Below are 17,911 nucleotides of genomic sequence, written 5' to 3' on the forward strand. Positions count from 1 at the left end.
AGATGGTCCATAACAAGGCTCCAACCTGCAAAGCTGATCTGGCAAAAGAAATGCGAGAAAGTTGGAGCCAGATTGATGAAGAGTACTGTTTGTCACTCAATAAGTCCATGCCTCTGATGCGGCAATCTGTTGTAAGAGCCAGAAGTGGTGCTACAAAGTACTAGTGGTGTGTTAGCTGTTTTTTTTTTTGTTGGAGTTGTTTTTTCATGATTCCAATCCACCCCCCCCACCCCCCCCCCCCCCGACTTGGTCAAAAAATTAACTTACCGACTAATTTTTTATTTTCCCTCAATTTGTTTCTTAAAGCCAGAAAGTCATCATTCAAAATGACTTTAGTTTTGTGTCATGTCTGTGATGTTTTTTGCCCACATTTTTTTTTTTTTTTTTAAACTGCATTAAAATCCTAACAGACGGCCGATTCCACAATTTTTGCCAAGCGTTGTACAACCCGAGTTGCCACTGGAGCCTGGCTTCACATCAGAGCAATTTACATTCAAGGCAATGTAAAAAATTTCACAATCAAAACAAACTTGTTTATATCCTAGTACAAACTTTGAATTGAATCAGAATGAATAAAAAACCCTTTTCATTTCAACTGAACAAGTGGTATTTTTTTTTTTTTTTTTTTTTGTTCTACCACAGTCGTTCAACAGATTGAATGTTTTTTGGATTCATTCATTCCAGCTTTGCAGCTTTTGTGGCATCCAGCATCACATATGCAAAGCTCAATTTTAATCTTGAATTAGTGATGTAAACTTTAGTCTTTTAAAATATGGCTTACTGTTCAGTTGGCTGTACTAACAGATCTTCAATGTGTTTGGCTCTTGGATTTCTATTTCCAAGTATTTTTGTTGCATGTTGTTTTGGGTCACTTTTATGTTCGTAAATGCCAAAAATCCTTGAGCCTAATTTTAGGATGTAACATGCATGTACACCTTTGGAAACAAGTTCTTAGTTTGAAACACAGGTTGTACATGTTTATGTTAATCAACCAAACACATGACTGCTCAAATACGATAAGTGCATTTATATGTTGTGTGGATTTGTTTACTGCCTACATTGTCCCTAGATGTAAAGGACACAAGCCTTCAGATGTCAGTCTCACTCCCCGCCTAAATAGACAATATATGACCTCGATGAATGCGGACAGAAAACATGGCACCTGCCGACTGAATCCTTCACTAGTGGTTAACTCCTCCAAATGTTCGCTTCACATCTTATAACTTTATTTATTTTGTCAAATGACATAATTTGCTATGCCTGGAATAAATAACTAACCAAGAAAAAAACAAAACACCCCAAAAAAACTTCTTCAAGTACAGTCAACTCTCATGAGATGGGCAAAGACGATGGCACTCTGAGAAGCACGATGGTTTCAAGATAGGCGCTTATTGCCATGCAGCGACATAGTCCGAAAGGCATACAATGCTGTTTCAAGGGTCCGCCTCTTCGTTGGGGTCTTCGTAGCGTCCTGTGATCATAGTTCGGAGCAACGGTCCCACCTGAGGAACGAATATGACGCAGACATGTTATTAGGACACTTTGGAGCTATTTTTAAAAAAGTGTGACGTGGGTGAGCACTAATTATAAGAAGAAAGTGGGTTGAAGGCACGGTCGGATGTGCAGCAGGGATTTTCAGGCAACAGGTGACCTCAATAGAAAAAAGGAGGCATTTACTTGTCGAGGGTCCCCGAGCGCCTCTCCCAGCATCTTTTCGATGTTCCGCATGATGGCTACCTTCTGGTGAGCTTGCAGCGGGTATTCTATCCTCTTGGGTGTAGGTGCCCCCTTGACACACACACATCAGGTTTGTAAGACTTTCAGAAACGGTGCATTCATTTGAATTGGGAGCTTCCAGCTCTCACAGTCCAAATGGAGTGGATGTCTATCACCATCAATGGCAGCCAATGAGTTAAGACTGCAATTTTTTTTTTGTAGCAATAGTGCAATTTTTTTTTTGTAGCAATAGTGTACAGTGTGCCTTGCTATACGAGTTACCTGACTTAAAAGTTGTTTTTAGATATATGCCATCAGTTTGACAATATTTGATAATTATTATCTATTTTTTTGCCTTTGATGGATCATGTCACAGTATTTATGGTCGTAGTCTTATGATAAACAATTAAAGTAACATCGTTCAGTTTTCGATAATTTTGGCGACACTAGTGGACGAAAGAGGTAGTATTTTGCCAGACGGCAGACCACATTTCCCATGAGGACCTGCGCAAGTGTTGTAAGGTCCTGATCTCCCAGTCACCTACAGTCAGCCTGAACTATATTTGTGTTTCCAGTGGCTGTGCGAAGGAAGAAAAGCGATGAGGTACTAAATCTAATTGTGGCTAAACAATATCATATGACAATGTAACGAATGGGGAAAGTGGTATGCCATAAAGGAGGTAGCACATATGAATATTTTGTGTGGCAGGGTTCCCACCATCCTCCTTGAAATTGCTTGGTGCCAGTAAAAGTGATACAGACACCATAGAGCTGTAACAGAGGTGTCATTCAACTACTTGTAAATCGATGTTTAATTATCATCATTATCATAGTTAAAAAGTTAATTTGAGATAAAAGTGCTTTGAGAATAAACTAAACTCGTATCTTAAGGCAATGTTGTACTTCAAACCGTTTAAAATGCATACTTTGTACCAAAAGTTGACCGTAATTGTAACTCCCCCACTCAGAAGTGATTCAATGTGATGCCACCTAGAGGAATATAAAGAGTAAATTGATCAGCACGTTTTATACTTAAATTTGCAAAGTATATTCTGCATCTTACCAATACATGGGGATGTAGAGCACATCTCCCGGGCCTACAACTGTTTCATAACCCACAACATTTTTAAAATTGGGGAACCTCTTGTAGTCGGGGTTGTCAAAATCAACCTAGAAAGACAAACAATAATGTTTAGCACGACAATATAGTACCAGTAATAGCTGATAGTAATAGTAACATCTATTGCCATTAATGGCAGTGAAACATGATCATTTGCTTTCTGCATTTTTCTATGTATTTAAGGCTTTAGCAGATGGCAAGTATTCCAAAATGCAAGCTTTTATCATCAACTGCAGGAAACAACCCTCCTGGTCTGCTTGGCAACACTCAACATCTTATAATAAGGAAGACATTCAAAATAAACCATGAATGAAAATAAAAATGAATAAAACAACAGGTTCACCACAATGACTTAGGTCATATGTTGATTTACCGGATTTTTTTAGACTACAAGTTGGTACTTTTTTCTCTCTCTTTGAAGCCTGTATCTTTAATCACAAAGAGGCTAATGTGTGGTCTTGTTGTCAAAAGAAGACCCTTGATGCTACGACAGAAGAATAATTTAAGGCTAACCATAAGAAGTAAGGTTCACAATAAAAAGAATTAATTTAAAAAATATATATTTTATATTAAAAAAAAGAATTTTTAAAAAATGGATAGCCGCAGTGTGCTACAACGAAACTGCTATACTAGCATGCTGCTAGCAGAGTTCGTTAGACCTACAGAAGAAGTAGGATTTGACAGATTAACAGATTTGAAAAGAACGGACATCCACAGTGTCCTACAACTAAGCTGGTATGGCAATGATAGTCATTATCCCAGAGCAGGATTTTAATTTTTTTCTTATTAATAATTATAGCGACCTGCTTTTTAAAGTGAAATGATCTTGTGGTTTCAGACTGGTTGTGAACACAACACACATGTTGGCACTGTCTGGCTGCCCTAGCAGGTAGCTCCATATCAGTGTTTTTGTCATCGGCGACAAATACGAAAATTTTAATCAACCAACAATTTTTTCATGACGATGACGTGCTGAAAACTAGAGACTAAAACATAACGAGATGGATGCCAGTTGTTGTCTGACGACACGAGAACGAGATGAAAATTCGTCATATTTTCCGTCATAAATTCACAATGTGTGATATTTACTTATTGTATGTATAGTTAGCACACAATTAGCAGTGTTTGGCCGTGTCACTCATGTGACGTGCTGCGCCTCCCCCTGACTCCCCCCCTACACACGCCTACTCATCAGCCGGTGAGTAAGCCTGTGCCCATTCCAGGCTCCTTTTGTGAAACATGTGTGTCAGGTGCTGCTTGGTAAGTATTATTTTCTTATCTTGGCTGGATATGCCATGTTGCTTTAGCCTCTAAAGGTCTGTGCTGAGTGATCATCACTCACTAAATTAACTTGTAGCGTTAGCATAGCGTTTGCGTTATTATAGCGTTCGAGTTAGCATTAGCATTTAGCGCGGTGACTCGGTGTCTTCTTAAACTCTTGGAAAACATTTTACATACAGTTTGTGGCGTGCAATTGCAAATACCGTGCTGTTTTCCTGCTGAGTGTGTATTATCGTTATTAAAATGGTGATGTCCTTGTAGACTCTACAGGTATGTGCTCGTCTGTCATCTTCATTCAAAATTATTGGAAACCTTTTATTCGTTTATTTATTCATGGACTAAAACTTTTGAGGTTTATAGACGAAAACATTTTGAGAATTGTCGACTAAAACTAGATGAAATTTGAAATTTGTTTTCGTTGACTAAAACTAGACAAAGACGAACACATTTCGAAATGACTGAAATATGACTAAGACTAATAAGTATTTTCGTCCAAAAGACTAAGACTAAAACGAAAATTAAAATGGATGCCAAAAACAACACCACTGCATAAGAATTAGGAGGACACAACTTGACATGCTGATGATGTTAATTTGGTTAATAGAAATTTTTGGTCAACCAAATTTTTCTGCATTACATCTTTCTATATAAGCATCCCATATTGAAAGATGGACACCAGTGACTTAGAGTTAAGTGGCGCTTATGTGTCCTTTTTCTTACATTTTAAGAAATTTGAGTGGTGTGTCTTAATAGTGAGGTGTGCACCATTGTTTTCACAATTTTCAGTACTTGGCAGTCACTCTTGATAAACAATAACACTGTACGAATACAATGTTTAGCTCTTAATGAATAAATAAAAATAATAACTTACTTGACTCTGTCTGTCACATGGGTGGTGCACAGGGTAAGGATACAGACACTCAAATTGGTCTGGAGGGAAGAGAATACACCTTTTATGGCCTTTGATTTGTGCAAAGAAGTTCTGCTGCTCGTCGTAATGCGCCGGCGTCACATTGCCTGAGCGTGGAGAAGATGACTTGAGTCAAATTACATGATCACAAACTATGTGGAATGGCGGAGAAATGTTGCCTGTGAGGAGTGGAACCTGCGTACCCTCCATGCCTATAAGCAGGAGGTTAGATGTCAGCTGGCCCCAGTTCCTCTTGGCCTGTTGCTTGTTGATCCAGTTCCAATTGAAACCGAGGAAGTCCATTACTATTTTCTTTCCTACTGTGTCGTTGAGCGTCTGCTGCAGGTATACCCTAAAAGACAGTTTGTCATGTTGTGATTGTTCCCACTATACTAAACAGAGTGATTCTTCAGCTTCACCTCTCCTCTCCTTCCATTTGCTGCACTTGCTGCATCCTCTCCACGAACTCAGAGAATTTCATCTCCAGCCTTTGTGACTTGGGGGCAAAGTTCTCCACGTTGGCCATCTTTTTCTCATCGTAGTAGAGGAACTTATGGTTTTCCGCCACGTAGACAGAGAAGTCCCCGTTGCCGATATTCTCCTGGAGGTACGCCACGTCCCATTTGAGGGCAGGATACACCAGGTTGGTGTCCGTTAGAACTACTGGCTCCTACAGATACATACAGTAGAGCGAGATAGGACTTAAGAATAAATTCGAATTTTTTTTCACCAAAAATTGATTACCGATTTTTTTCTCTCACTTTTTAAATGTGAAAATAATTACAAAATAAAGAGAAATCTTGCCATTAACTCGAGCTAACTTAGCCACTCCGGAGCTATGAAACTAAAAAATAACATGAAACTTCACGGAATTTGTTGAAATCAAATCCACCAACTAATTAAACCCCTGTAAACTCAAAGATTAAGCCTAATGTCAAAAAAATTGAACTTCCGCTTTAACTGCTGGACCCTGCTATAAAGCAATTAAATCACTTATGCATGCTATGTTGAAAGAAAAACAAAATCAGGCCACTTTGGGTGGATGCTTCATATCTCATGGAAGCAAAACATGCGCCGCAACAAGAGGGGAATAAAACAAACAAAAAAACTTTACATTTTTTAAATCCTGTGACAAAAAAAAAAACTCAAATTAATTCACCAAATTGATTTATTGCCTAGGGCTAGAGGAAAAAATTGCTAGACAGTGATGAATTTCTAATCCATTTTAGCTACCATGATCGCTGCCAGCTCTCCCAGCCAAAATGGATTGTACGTCTTATCACCGTCAATAGTTAAATAACCGCTTAACTGATTTCACGTTAACCGTCAAATAACATCCCCTGGAATTGAGTTATAATGTTGTGACATGAGAGGAGGAGGAGGAGAACGGTAAAAAAAAATCCAGCACACAAACAGCAGCGTCTCAATGGTACAAGTCAAGAGTGCCATTGGACACCGTTGGAGCAAATTGGCCACGCTGCAGATCGGGGCTACGTGACTAAACAAACGTACAACCAAGGCATGGTCATAACGCCGAATGAAGGAAGTTCTAAAACAGTCACAATCTAAAAAAAAATCTATGTTCTCTGATAAAGAGCACACATAAAGAGAAACATGGCCTGAAAGATTACTGTTCACGCTTTTATTAGAGATTTACAGTATACATTACACCCTTTCACTCCCGTGGCTTTAATGGACATACCGTTACCATATATTGTTTTATTACTTGGTTTCACTGTGTGATTCAATAAGCTACTTCGACTGGAGCTACTGCGCCATAAGACAGATGTAAATGTAATGTTAAAAAATTTACAAAAGCGTTACAAAACCGGTATTATGATGTAAATGTGTTTGTCAGGTGACAACTGCTCAATGATTTTTTTTTAATCAATGCACACCAGAAACACAGAAAGTTAAAGTTCATTACCAAATAAGACACTTTTCATGTCTTAAAGGGATAGGGCCTGTTCTGTTTGATAGTGGTCTGGTTCTGGCGTCCTTTTTTAAGACACACATAAAAAATCTTGGAGTGATATTCGATAACAGGCTCAACTTTGAAAAACAGATTAATTCTGTTGTAAGAGCAGGTTTTTTACAGCTCTGCTTCTTGGCCAAAGTGAAGTCTTTTCTTAGCCGCTATGACCTTGAGAAAGCAATTCATGCCTTTATAAGCTCAAGGCCGGACTACTGCATGCACTTGATGTTGGTTTTCTCAAGTCCTCTCTTCTCGTCTGCAATTTGTTCAGAATGATGCTCCTCCATTTTTAACTGGTACCTTCAGACGTGAACATCTCAGTCATCTCCGCTGATTTCCAGTTCATTTTAGAATTAATTTTAAACTTTTACTGTTTGTTTTTAATTCTATTAACGGCTGAGCTCCTTCCTACTTATCAGAGATTTTAACCTTCCTTGAACTTTTTTTTTTTTTAAACCTGTCCTGTTCAGCTGTGTGACACAGAGAATGGAAGTCTAAGTGTCCGGTTGGTCTGAACAGTTTTAATGTTTCACATTGAGAGTATGACATACTCCCATTGTGATCACTCAACATACCTCGTTTATTATGACAAAGCAGCGGACAGAAAGGGGTCATGGGGGAACAGAAGAAAAGAAGCACTAGAAAAGAAAGAAAAACACAAACAACAAGAAATACATTGAACGCCTACACTAACTATTAATATGTTGGTGCTATCGTCAGCTAGATGTATTTTCGGTTGACCCCATGTGGGGGGCCTGTTGACCAGGGAAAGAAGGGGAGGGGGGGGTGGGAAAGTCTCAAAAATAAGTGATTGGAGGGGGGTAGAGTGTACACAAATCAACTCTGTGATCTAGAACCCAGTAATCGTGTGAATCCCTTGTGAGTGTAATCCAGTTGGCAACCGACCCTACGCCGCCCCACCACCAATCCCGGCACCGGGACCTCCACCCGAGCGCGCCCAATCACATCCAGCCGCACGTGCGCCCCACCAAACACGCGACAGCCACACAGATGAGCAGAGAGGCTGCGCGGGCGCCAGCCCAGGGCCACGGCCCCACCCAGCCAGCCCGGGGAGGGAGGGCGGTCGGAGAGGGAAGGGGCCGCACAGCCGATCCCTCCTCCTGCAGCCCAGCAAAGGAACCATCGTCACCCCCCCCCCCCGGATCCAGGGTGGTCCCTCGGGCCACCCAGGCTCCCATCAACTAGCCCTCAGGGATGGGAAGAGGGGACGCACCACCATTCTTGCACCAACTTCCTTGAACTTCAATAGCCCGGCTCCATCTACTGGGTAACACGGAGTCAACAGACAACAATACATCTACAATTAATGAATGCGATTAATCAGCCCTGAGACAATTCAAAAATGGGGCTCGATCGGCGAGTATACATGCCTAGAATATACCCACCGAATTTCATTGCGATCCATCCATGAATAACGGCAGAATAGCCATTTTAGTTAGTGTCTTCCCCAAGAACAGGCACTAGTGTGCTACTACAGGCTGAAGGCTGCCGTCTACTGGCTATATCGTAACCTCTTGCAACCATAAGTCCGCAATTAATTAATCAGACCTGATACACAAAAAATGCTCGATGCATGTTTGTATGGAACTGTAGTTCACGAATAAACCAAGCTAAAACTAATAAAACTCTATATACTGGTATTATAACCACATATGTTGCTCACACAACATAATTTAATACTATATTTATCTTTAAGTGTACAAATAAATACAAATTTTGGGGATTTCGCGACCTACCCACACAAGCGTTGCGATCAACGTAATGAGCCCCCCTGCATTACACCAGCACATCATCCCGCTTCCTACATGGGTAAGGTATGAAACTATAAGATCATTCAGGAGGGCTCGCCTCGGGTAAAGCCTGATCCCTGCAGCTACTGCTGTGATCCCTCGCTACTTCGTGGTTTAAACTTTGCGTCCTCAGTCCATCGCAGATTTTCTTTTCAGTTAAAAAATAAATAAATACAGATGAGCTGTCCCGAGCCAATCTAATAGTCTCCCTCTCCCTCCCTCTCCCTTCTCTTTGTTGGTCAGGCAGTGCACTGGAGTTACTTATTAAAGTTAACGATGATTGATAGAGGTTTAATGTTTGATCTTGCCACAGATGCCCGGAAGCCGAAGATTCAAAGCGCTACATGTGTCAATCATCATTTAATTTGTTAAACCGTTGCTGTGGCAACTCATTGTGTGTAAGTGAGCAGCTTGAGTGGATTTGAGTGGACTCACTCAATGAAGCATTTAATAAAGACAAGCATTTTTATACTTTTTTCTTGTTTAAAACTAATTCAGTGGGACAGTAACATGTTTAAAACTCATATTTAAAAAAATATATGATAATATATATGATATATATGATACTAATATATATATTTGCATAATTGTTTTTGAAACATATTTTGGGAAAAAATGTGAAAAACATATCTTATACAGTGGTACCTCGACCTACGATCGCTTCGACACACGTACACGATCTTTTCGACATCTGACGTAAAATTTGACTCGCCATTTATTTCTACATTCGACGACATGCTCGAAATACGACGACATGACAGCACCGCAGACGAACGCACGGCAGATTTTCTTGTGAGAGAAATCAACAGAGGTTTCAAAAAGGTTGGTACAGGTGGTGAAACAAGGAAAAAGGTGACACTTACCATTGAACTGGTAATGCATAATATCGAAAAATATGAGCGTGGGCCACGCATTCGTGAACTGGCTCCACAATACATCTCCACGGTCCTCCTCCGACCATCGTTCGCCATTCTTTATAAGTTAAGGTGACAATTATTATTGTGGTAACATCGCCAAAGAATTCGCCAGCTTCGTCAGGTTTTTAACGTTTATTATAGAACTTATCCACCACAAAACATTTACTGTCCGCCGCAGTTGACGGTGTTCTCAAGAAAACATTAAAAGTGAAAGTAAACTCTCCACCTCGCCGCTCCCTCTCTCGGTCACGTCAGCAGCGCGGTGCGTTCAGGTACAGCAAAAAACGTCCGCCAATTAGAGCCTGATTCGTTACATTATTTGAGCAGTTATTATTATTATTTTATTATTACGATTTTTATTTATAATTCATTTGTTTTGCTATGTGTAATTGCCATTTGTAATAATACCAGCAGTATTTATTAAGCATTTAGTGTAGGTTTTTGGGCTGTGGAACAACTTAATTATAATGTATTCTTATGGGAATGTCCTGCTCGACAGATGACCATTTCGACTTACAAACAAGGTCCTGGAACGAATTAACTTTGTATGTAAAGGTACCACTGTATGTATCTCTTTCCAATGCTAAATCTGAATAAATACATTGAACACAAAAAAGGGGGGGGGGCGCTACTTCGCGGTTTTTCACTTATCGCGACGGGTTCTGGTCCCCATTAACCGCGAAAAACGAGGGATCACTGTATATTGAAAATGTCACGGTCATTCTATGCGGTTTGTCTTTTTTGTCTTTGGTGTGAAATGTTTATGTCTTTCTTGTAATGTACAGCCAGCAAAAATGAATTTTCCCACGGGGACCAATTAAAACAAAACCAAATAAAATCAATCTCCATAGTCCATGATGAGAATACATCGGTTTCGCTGCAGAATTACCATAAGTTGAGGACTAAGAAGTTAAGAAAATGAATGGGTGGGGGGTATGGAAAGTGCGACTCAAAAATAATAACAACACTGAATTCGAGTCTACAAACGTTTATGGATGTTAAAAATTCTGATAATTATTGGTATCCTTGTGTATAGTGCTTACCTCGTTGTTAATGAGCAATTCGGCAGCAGGGTCGCCATGCGACAGCCTGGGGATGGCTTTAGTGGAGAACGTATACCTCCGCAGCTGAGATTCGTCCCAAGCCCGTTCGTGGATGCCGGTAAAGCCGTCGGAGGCGCCTTCGCTTCCCGACGGATTCTCAGCCTCCACGACTGTCACTGCTGCCATGGTCGGACGCTCTGTCTGTGGGACCTGCCTTCCTGCCACTGCCGATTCAGCAGTTTACCTCCCGTCACGTACGCCGTCCTCGCCAATAAGAGACTTTTGTCCCCCAGTCGCTCCACCGGGATGTTTCACTCTAACAATAGGGTTGGTCAACTGATTATTTCTCAAATAATACAAATACGTTACCATGAGCGATAACTTGTCTACGGTTCTGTTTTCTGCACTGGACTGAATGGGTAGTGTAGTGTTTACACATCGTGTTGACATCCGGAAAACAAACGAGATTAACACTTAACTGTGCAGCCAAGGTTCTGGGGTGAAAAGAAATAGCGACACCTGGCGTAGTGGCGTGTTAACAGCACACGCTTGCACCTCCCACCTTTAGCACAGTAAAGCCTTGTCAACCCAAACCATTAAATAATTCATTGAACAGTCAAAACCTAGAGCCCTAATTGATCTATCTAAGCAAAAAAAAAAAAACACAAAAGTATTATTTTAATTTTTCACTAATTTGCGTCATACGGTCTCGATTCTCAAAGACTATATGATGGGATATGGGAATTTAGGAATATGTATTTTTACTTTGAATAAAAAAGCAATTGTTGTAAGATGTATTCAACGCTGGAGGGTGCTGTTGCCTTGAAGTGGCAACCTGTTGCATTTTATTCTGCCTATACAGTCACTATGTTTATGTAGCTGGCATAGATAAATGACGAAGATACAGTACAATTTTTTTGCCATGAATAAACATTTTTCATATAATATGACATTTGGACTTTTCTCACTGTAATCTGGATGGCATTCACTGGTATAAGGAATGTGTATTTTTTTATCAATAAATATAAAAGCAAAATCATAAAATTATGAAAATCAATTGGTTTGTCGATCATGTTTCCATTAAGCTGTGAATTTAATTTTCTTTATATCCTTATATTCAGAGACAGGATATTACTACAAATTGACAGCCAACAAACAAATTGATGCTACGACAATAAAATTGATTTAATTCTTGAAATTTGGGGGGGGGGGGGGGGTTAATTGTTGCTTACCAATTGGTTAAAGTGAAATTAATTTGCTGAAATTTTCAGTATTTGGACAGTTTTAGGTTAACTTGGTGAACACAAGCCCAATGTTGTGTTATACTGTAAAGACAACTGTGAGTTCTCTTTTCTATTTCTTCAACTGTGAATCGTATAACAAGCTTTGCCAACTCTTGACCTATTACCAATGCAAAAGAGAACATTAAAAGACTTTGTCTGCCTAGAATTCAAAAGGAACTTTTACTGTGGACACCAGAAATCATTTAGACATTTTCCACCAAATAAGATCAGTGTTTGCAATTGGGTTCTTGACGATCCGCACCTCGTGTAAAATCATTTGAAGTCGGAGGGCTGGCAGTAAAGAATCCTATTTCAATTCCATTGACAGTGATAGATATCCAATTCATTTTTGACTAAAAGGGGCTGGCAGCCAATAATGTTGGCAAACAGCATGTTAATGCCTGCCATGGACAAACACCAAATTTGACACAGAAACTTATAACTGTCCTGAAACAGTTTGGGCACCAGTTCAGTCCACTGCCAGGCATTTACAACATCATTTAAATTGCAAGATGACTGCTGTTTCAGACTGTCAGAAAATTCCATATTCTTCCAGAAAGCCATTAAATCTTCATGAACAATCAGATTTTTACCTTCAGAATCCGTAGAAATCTCAGACTGTGATAACAGTCACATGTTGCAATTTTTGAGCACAGAGCCACTATGGCACAATGCACTGTGTGTGAAAAAAGAACCATCGGAGGCCGGGATACAGTGAGGAAAATAAGTATTTGAACACCCTGCGTTTCTGCAAGTTCTCCAACTTAGAAATTATGGGCGGGTTTGAAATTTTCATGGTAGGTGCTTGTCCAGCGTGAGGGACAATTTACCAAAAAAAATCCAGAAATCACAGTGTATGATTTTTTAACTATTTATTAGTATCATAGTGCTGCAAATAAGTATTTGAACACCTGCCTCCAACCCACTTGTTCTCCTAAATAAGTGGCGTTGAGTTGGACTTTTTCAACCCTAATATAAACACCTGTCCACACCATACACTCCAAAGAGTTGTCCAAAGACACAAGAGACAGAATTGTAGACCTCTACAAGGCTGGAAAGAGTTACGGGGCAATTGCCAAGCAGCTTGGTGAAATAAGATCCACCGTTGGAGCAATTATTAGAAAATGGAAGAAGCTAAAAATGACTGTCAATCTCCCTAGGACTGGTGCTCCATGCAAGATCTACCTCGTAGGGTCTCATTGAGACTAAGAATTGTGACGAATCAGCCGAGAACTACACAGGAGGAGCTGGTCGATGACCTGAAAAAAGCTGGGACCACCATTTCCAAGGTTACTGTTGGTAATACACAAAAACGTCAGTTTAAAATCATGCATGGCACGGAAGGTTCCTCTGCTTAACCAGCACATGTCCAGGCCTGTTTTAAGTCATGGAAAAATGTCATGTCGTCATATGAGATCAAAATGGAACTTTTTGGTCTAAATTCCTCTCGTAGTGTTTAGATCAAGAAGAATAATGAGTACCATCCCAAGAACACCATCCCTACTGTGAAGCATGGGGGTGGTAGCATCATGCTTTGGGGGTGCTATTCTGCACATGGGACTGGGCGACTGCACTGTATTTAGGAGAGGATGACCAGGGCCATGTATTGTAAGATTTTGAGGAATAATCTCCTTTTCATAGTTAAAGCATTGAAAATGGGTCGTAACTGGGTCTTCCAACATGACAATTAGGAGTGGGAACCTCTTGATACCTCATAATACAATACGATTTGCAATACAAAGCTTACGATAATGATGATCTGACGATATGATGATACAACGATTATCGATACATTGGTCAGGAAATCATTCTAGGATATTCTACAAACAACTAATAAACAGAAAAACTATTTTCTGCTGTGAATTCAAATGAGTTTAGCACTAGTAGACGTCCAATCCATTTGAACCGGGAGGGTGGCAGTTCGCTGCCATCCCTCCCATTTCAAATGGATTGAACGTCTATGGCCATCAGTGGCAGCCAGTGCCAGGCAACAAGGTAATTTTGGGCCATTTAAGTTCATTTACCTGTTCATTTTCAGTTACTTCCTGTTGATTTTGGGGTGTGTTATGGGTCACTTCCTGTTTATTTTGAGTTACAGAACAGGAAGTGACCTGGGAATCATCCAAATAAATAGGCAGTGACTCAAACTCAACAGGAAATGACATGTAAATGAAAAGCAAGTGACCTGTAAATACCCTGAAAATCGGACAGAATGACTATGAATGCTTTGGTTTCGAATGAACGAACGTTCCCAGTCTAAATGGATTGGGCGTCGAGCACCGTCAATGCAGACACTATTATGATGGAAGATGTTGGTAGCAACTTGTTGGTTCCTTTTTAATTATTTTTTTTAGACATTGACACCATTTTAAAACGATATCTCGATTCTTGGCAGGCACATATCGATAACCTTTTGGGATACAAAGTATCACGATTTATCACCATTTCGATATTTTGTCACACTCCTAATGACAATGGACCGAAGCAAACAGCCAGAATAACCAAGGAGTGGCTTTGTAAAAAGCATATCAAGGCTCTGGAGGGGACTAGCCAGTCTCCAGACCTAAACCCAATAGAAAATCTTTGGAGGAAACGCAAACTCTGTTTATCCGTAACAGTCCAGAAACCTGATTGATCTAGAGAAGTTCTGTGTGGAACAGTGGTGCAAAATCCCTGCTGCAGTCTGTGCAAACCTGGTGAAAAGTTACAGAAAACATTTGACCTCTGTAATTGTAAACAAAGGCTACTATACCAAATATTGACATTGATTTTTTTCAGGTGTTGAAATAGTTATTTACAGAATATAATACATTTTTATTTTTATTTTTCTAAACTTACACTGCGATTTTTGGATTTTTTTTTTTTAATTGTCTCTCACTGTGGACAAGCACCTACCATGAAAATTTCACACCCGCCCATCATTTCCAAGTGGAAGAACTTGCAAAAATCACAGGGTGTTCAATTGTACTTACTTTGCTCACTGTATTTGGAAGGACAGTACGTACACCAAAATAGAACAATCAAAAGCCGGTGTCTTAAAAAATCCAATCGCTAAAAATCTTTACACACATTCCTTGCCTAACTTAAATTTATAATGAAGTAGTCTGTAGAATTTTTAAAATACATACAATATTAGCAAGAGGGATTCCTTGTACTTATACCTGTACCTTAGGGGATATTTGACCTTTGACGTTGACGTTCGACCTCTGAAATTGTAAACAAAGGGTACCAAATATTGACATAGATTTTCTCAGGTGTTCAAATCCGTTACTTGCCAATATTTTTTTTTTGTTAGGACAATTAAGTTTTACACCAGTAAAAAATGAGTTTATACAATATGTAATGAGAATGACCAATTCTGAAACTTTTCACCTGGTAAACATTATTGTCTTTTTCTCTCAATCTCTGATTTTCAACTCATTTTGCTGTCAAGTCACATTTACTGTAATAGATGGGTCTATGTCAACTCAAGAGCAGATGCCTGAAAAATCTCCTCTAGTACATTCACAAAGTTGTTTATACGTTAACCGGTAATGTGCAATATATCAGTGTTATGGATATCTGTGAAATATTTGGGCTATTTTATTTTTTCTCCTAATCTCCCAAACATCCCCAAAGCACCACAAATGAAGACATTCCTGAAAGCGAAGCACCTTGTTTGTTTCCTCCTGACCTGATGGGTATTCACCTCGGCCCGGCAGGGAACCTCATCTGGCAGCGCCGACACCCCGGTGGGTTCCCATGCTCTTGTGTTTCCTGTGCACATCAGTGGGATGAGCTGAGCTTGATCCCTCTGATGCTCCTCTGCTTCCCCATTCTTGTGTGGATGAGCAGGGATATTGACCACCCCGGTGAGCCCTCTTCAAGCCCCCCATAGAAGTTTGTATCTCAATCCTGATTGATCATGCACAACTATTGTCTCCTGTCTGTCCACTGCTCTTTTTAATTTAGACTCCACGGAAGTCGAGTGGGCTCATTTTGAGCAATTTGTGACGCGGATTCAGCAGATTTTGGGGTCACATGATAGCACGTCCGGCATCCTACATCCTCCAAGTCATCTATGTTGGCTTTCTCTCACATTCATATTGACCCTCGCCCCTCTAGGTGATGTAGGTCCAGAGACCCTAAGCCTTAAATCCTATTAGTCAGGGATTCTCTCAAGCATTAGAAGGATTTTTTTTCCCATTTGCTTGCTACCTAAGAAGAATCTTTGTTGATTTTGAATGAAAACTAAGAAATTCACGAGAAATTTTTGAATGGGCCGAAGCTTGTATATAGAACTTGTTTAAACTTTGTCCCGGGCAACAAGGAAAATATTGATAAAACCTTTGACCAAATATATTTTCCTATGTCTTTTACACTGATGTTTTCTTTTGTATCTTAGCGTTGCATAACAGCTCACCTTTTGTAATCCTACAAATGTTAAACAGCTTTTAAAAAAACAGCACAAAACCTTTGACATAATGATTACAGTTTGTATGCTGACTTCACAACGTAAAATATAAATCATGTTCTTGACTAATTCTTTGTCGGGCACCCATGATTATTCGATTAATGGACAACACTATGAATACAATGGCCAACAAATGTTATTTTAATTTTCTGTTGCATTTTTTAACTGATTTTTACACAATTTTTGTTCGCTTTAAATCTTCCATCAGCTTTTTGTATATGCTTTAGTTTTCAAGCATTCTGCATTTTTTTTCTACTCATGTTTGCAGCATTTTTTACACTGTACATTTGTTTCGCACAATTATAAACATTTTTCGGAATCGCTGTCAACATCAGCTCGTTATAGTTGATTGATATTCAAATATTTATTTATTATCTATTTAAGGCCAAAGTCCAAATACTAGTATCTTCATGTTTGTCATCGTATACTGTATATGAACTCTGGTGGGAAAAAAAATATTTAAAGAAAATTTTGAAGTGGCGCCTTATGTCGATCGTGACACAGACAGATAAGCATTTGCCCCCACTCAGCAGGCAACGTGACCTCAGACAGAGGGGTCCAAACTTCTGTGTCTGTGAGCCGGCCCTGCCGCGTCCAATTTGCCAACGTGCATGAACGCGAGGTGGCGGGGGAGTGATGTACGACAGCGAGAAGGAAATGTGGGATTTTAAGTAGCCTCTCGCACACAAAGCAGATGTTTGAAAAAAGTACTTGCACTCCGTATTTAATTGATGTGCAGGTTCTTTAACCTAGTACTGGGCAATAGTGTCATGACCGGTCACATTCTGAGAGTCATTGTCTTGTCTCGGTCTCGACTCCCAAAAGGCTTGGTCATGACTTAGATTTAGGATTTTTTGGGTGAAAATCAGCACTTCTACTTAAATTTTTTGTTTCCTGACTTATGGCTCAACCACACTGATAATGTTGTGAATGTTTTGGGGTTTTTTTTTTTTAACCATTTTCCCATTCATTCATTCATTCATTTATTTTATTTATTTATTTATTTATTATAATACAATATGTTAATATTTCGTTTCAACGAATTTAAAAAATATAGTTCTAAAATGAATTAAAATACAAATTGGGAAGTGGGGTGCTGAGGGTGCTGCAGCACCCCCTGGTGTTAGGGAGAAAAGTGTTTTGGTAGATTTTTTTGTTGTTTTTGAAAATAAATGAATTAAACATTGAAACAATAGCGTATTTCATTTTGGCGATTAAACATAGCTGTTGGTTTTTTTTTTTCGTTTTTTTTTTGCTTTTGTTTTTGGTTAATAACACCACCTGACACCTTGCTTGCTACCGGGTCAAGTTGAATAAGTTGCTAGTGGAACGGAAAAGTAAACTTTTTTTGTTTTTGTTTTTTAACAAAAGCTGCAACATTTTCTAAATTTAAATTTGAGGT

At 39.5% G+C, this 17,911-nt stretch overlaps 1 protein-coding gene across 2 annotated transcripts; it reads right to left on the reverse strand.

Moving 5' to 3' along the window:
* Positions 1-246: 246 nt before the first annotated feature.
* hif1an (hypoxia inducible factor 1 subunit alpha inhibitor) lies at positions 247-11,345 on the reverse strand. 2 transcript variants are annotated; one of them, XM_057849082.1, is made up of 8 exons: positions 10,774-11,345; positions 5,447-5,697; positions 5,207-5,379; positions 4,989-5,134; positions 2,780-2,886; positions 2,643-2,706; positions 1,678-1,788; positions 247-1,502 (listed from the first exon to the last, which is right to left on the reverse strand). In XM_057849082.1, the coding sequence occupies exons 1-8, from the start codon at positions 10,957-10,959 to the stop codon at positions 1,434-1,436; spliced, it is 1,107 nt and encodes a 368-aa protein (XP_057705065.1). In that variant the 5' UTR covers positions 10,960-11,345; the 3' UTR covers positions 247-1,433. The 2 variants fall into 2 exon arrangements, with proteins under 2 accessions (XP_057705065.1, XP_057705066.1); XM_057849083.1 differs by having other exon boundaries at positions 5,231-5,379; positions 10,774-11,286.
* Positions 11,346-17,911: the final 6,566 nt, after the last annotated feature.

The sequence above is a fragment of the Corythoichthys intestinalis genome, chromosome 10 (genome assembly GCF_030265065.1).
Source record: "Corythoichthys intestinalis isolate RoL2023-P3 chromosome 10, ASM3026506v1, whole genome shotgun sequence".
NCBI classification, from domain to species: Eukaryota; Metazoa; Chordata; class Actinopteri; order Syngnathiformes; family Syngnathidae; genus Corythoichthys; species Corythoichthys intestinalis.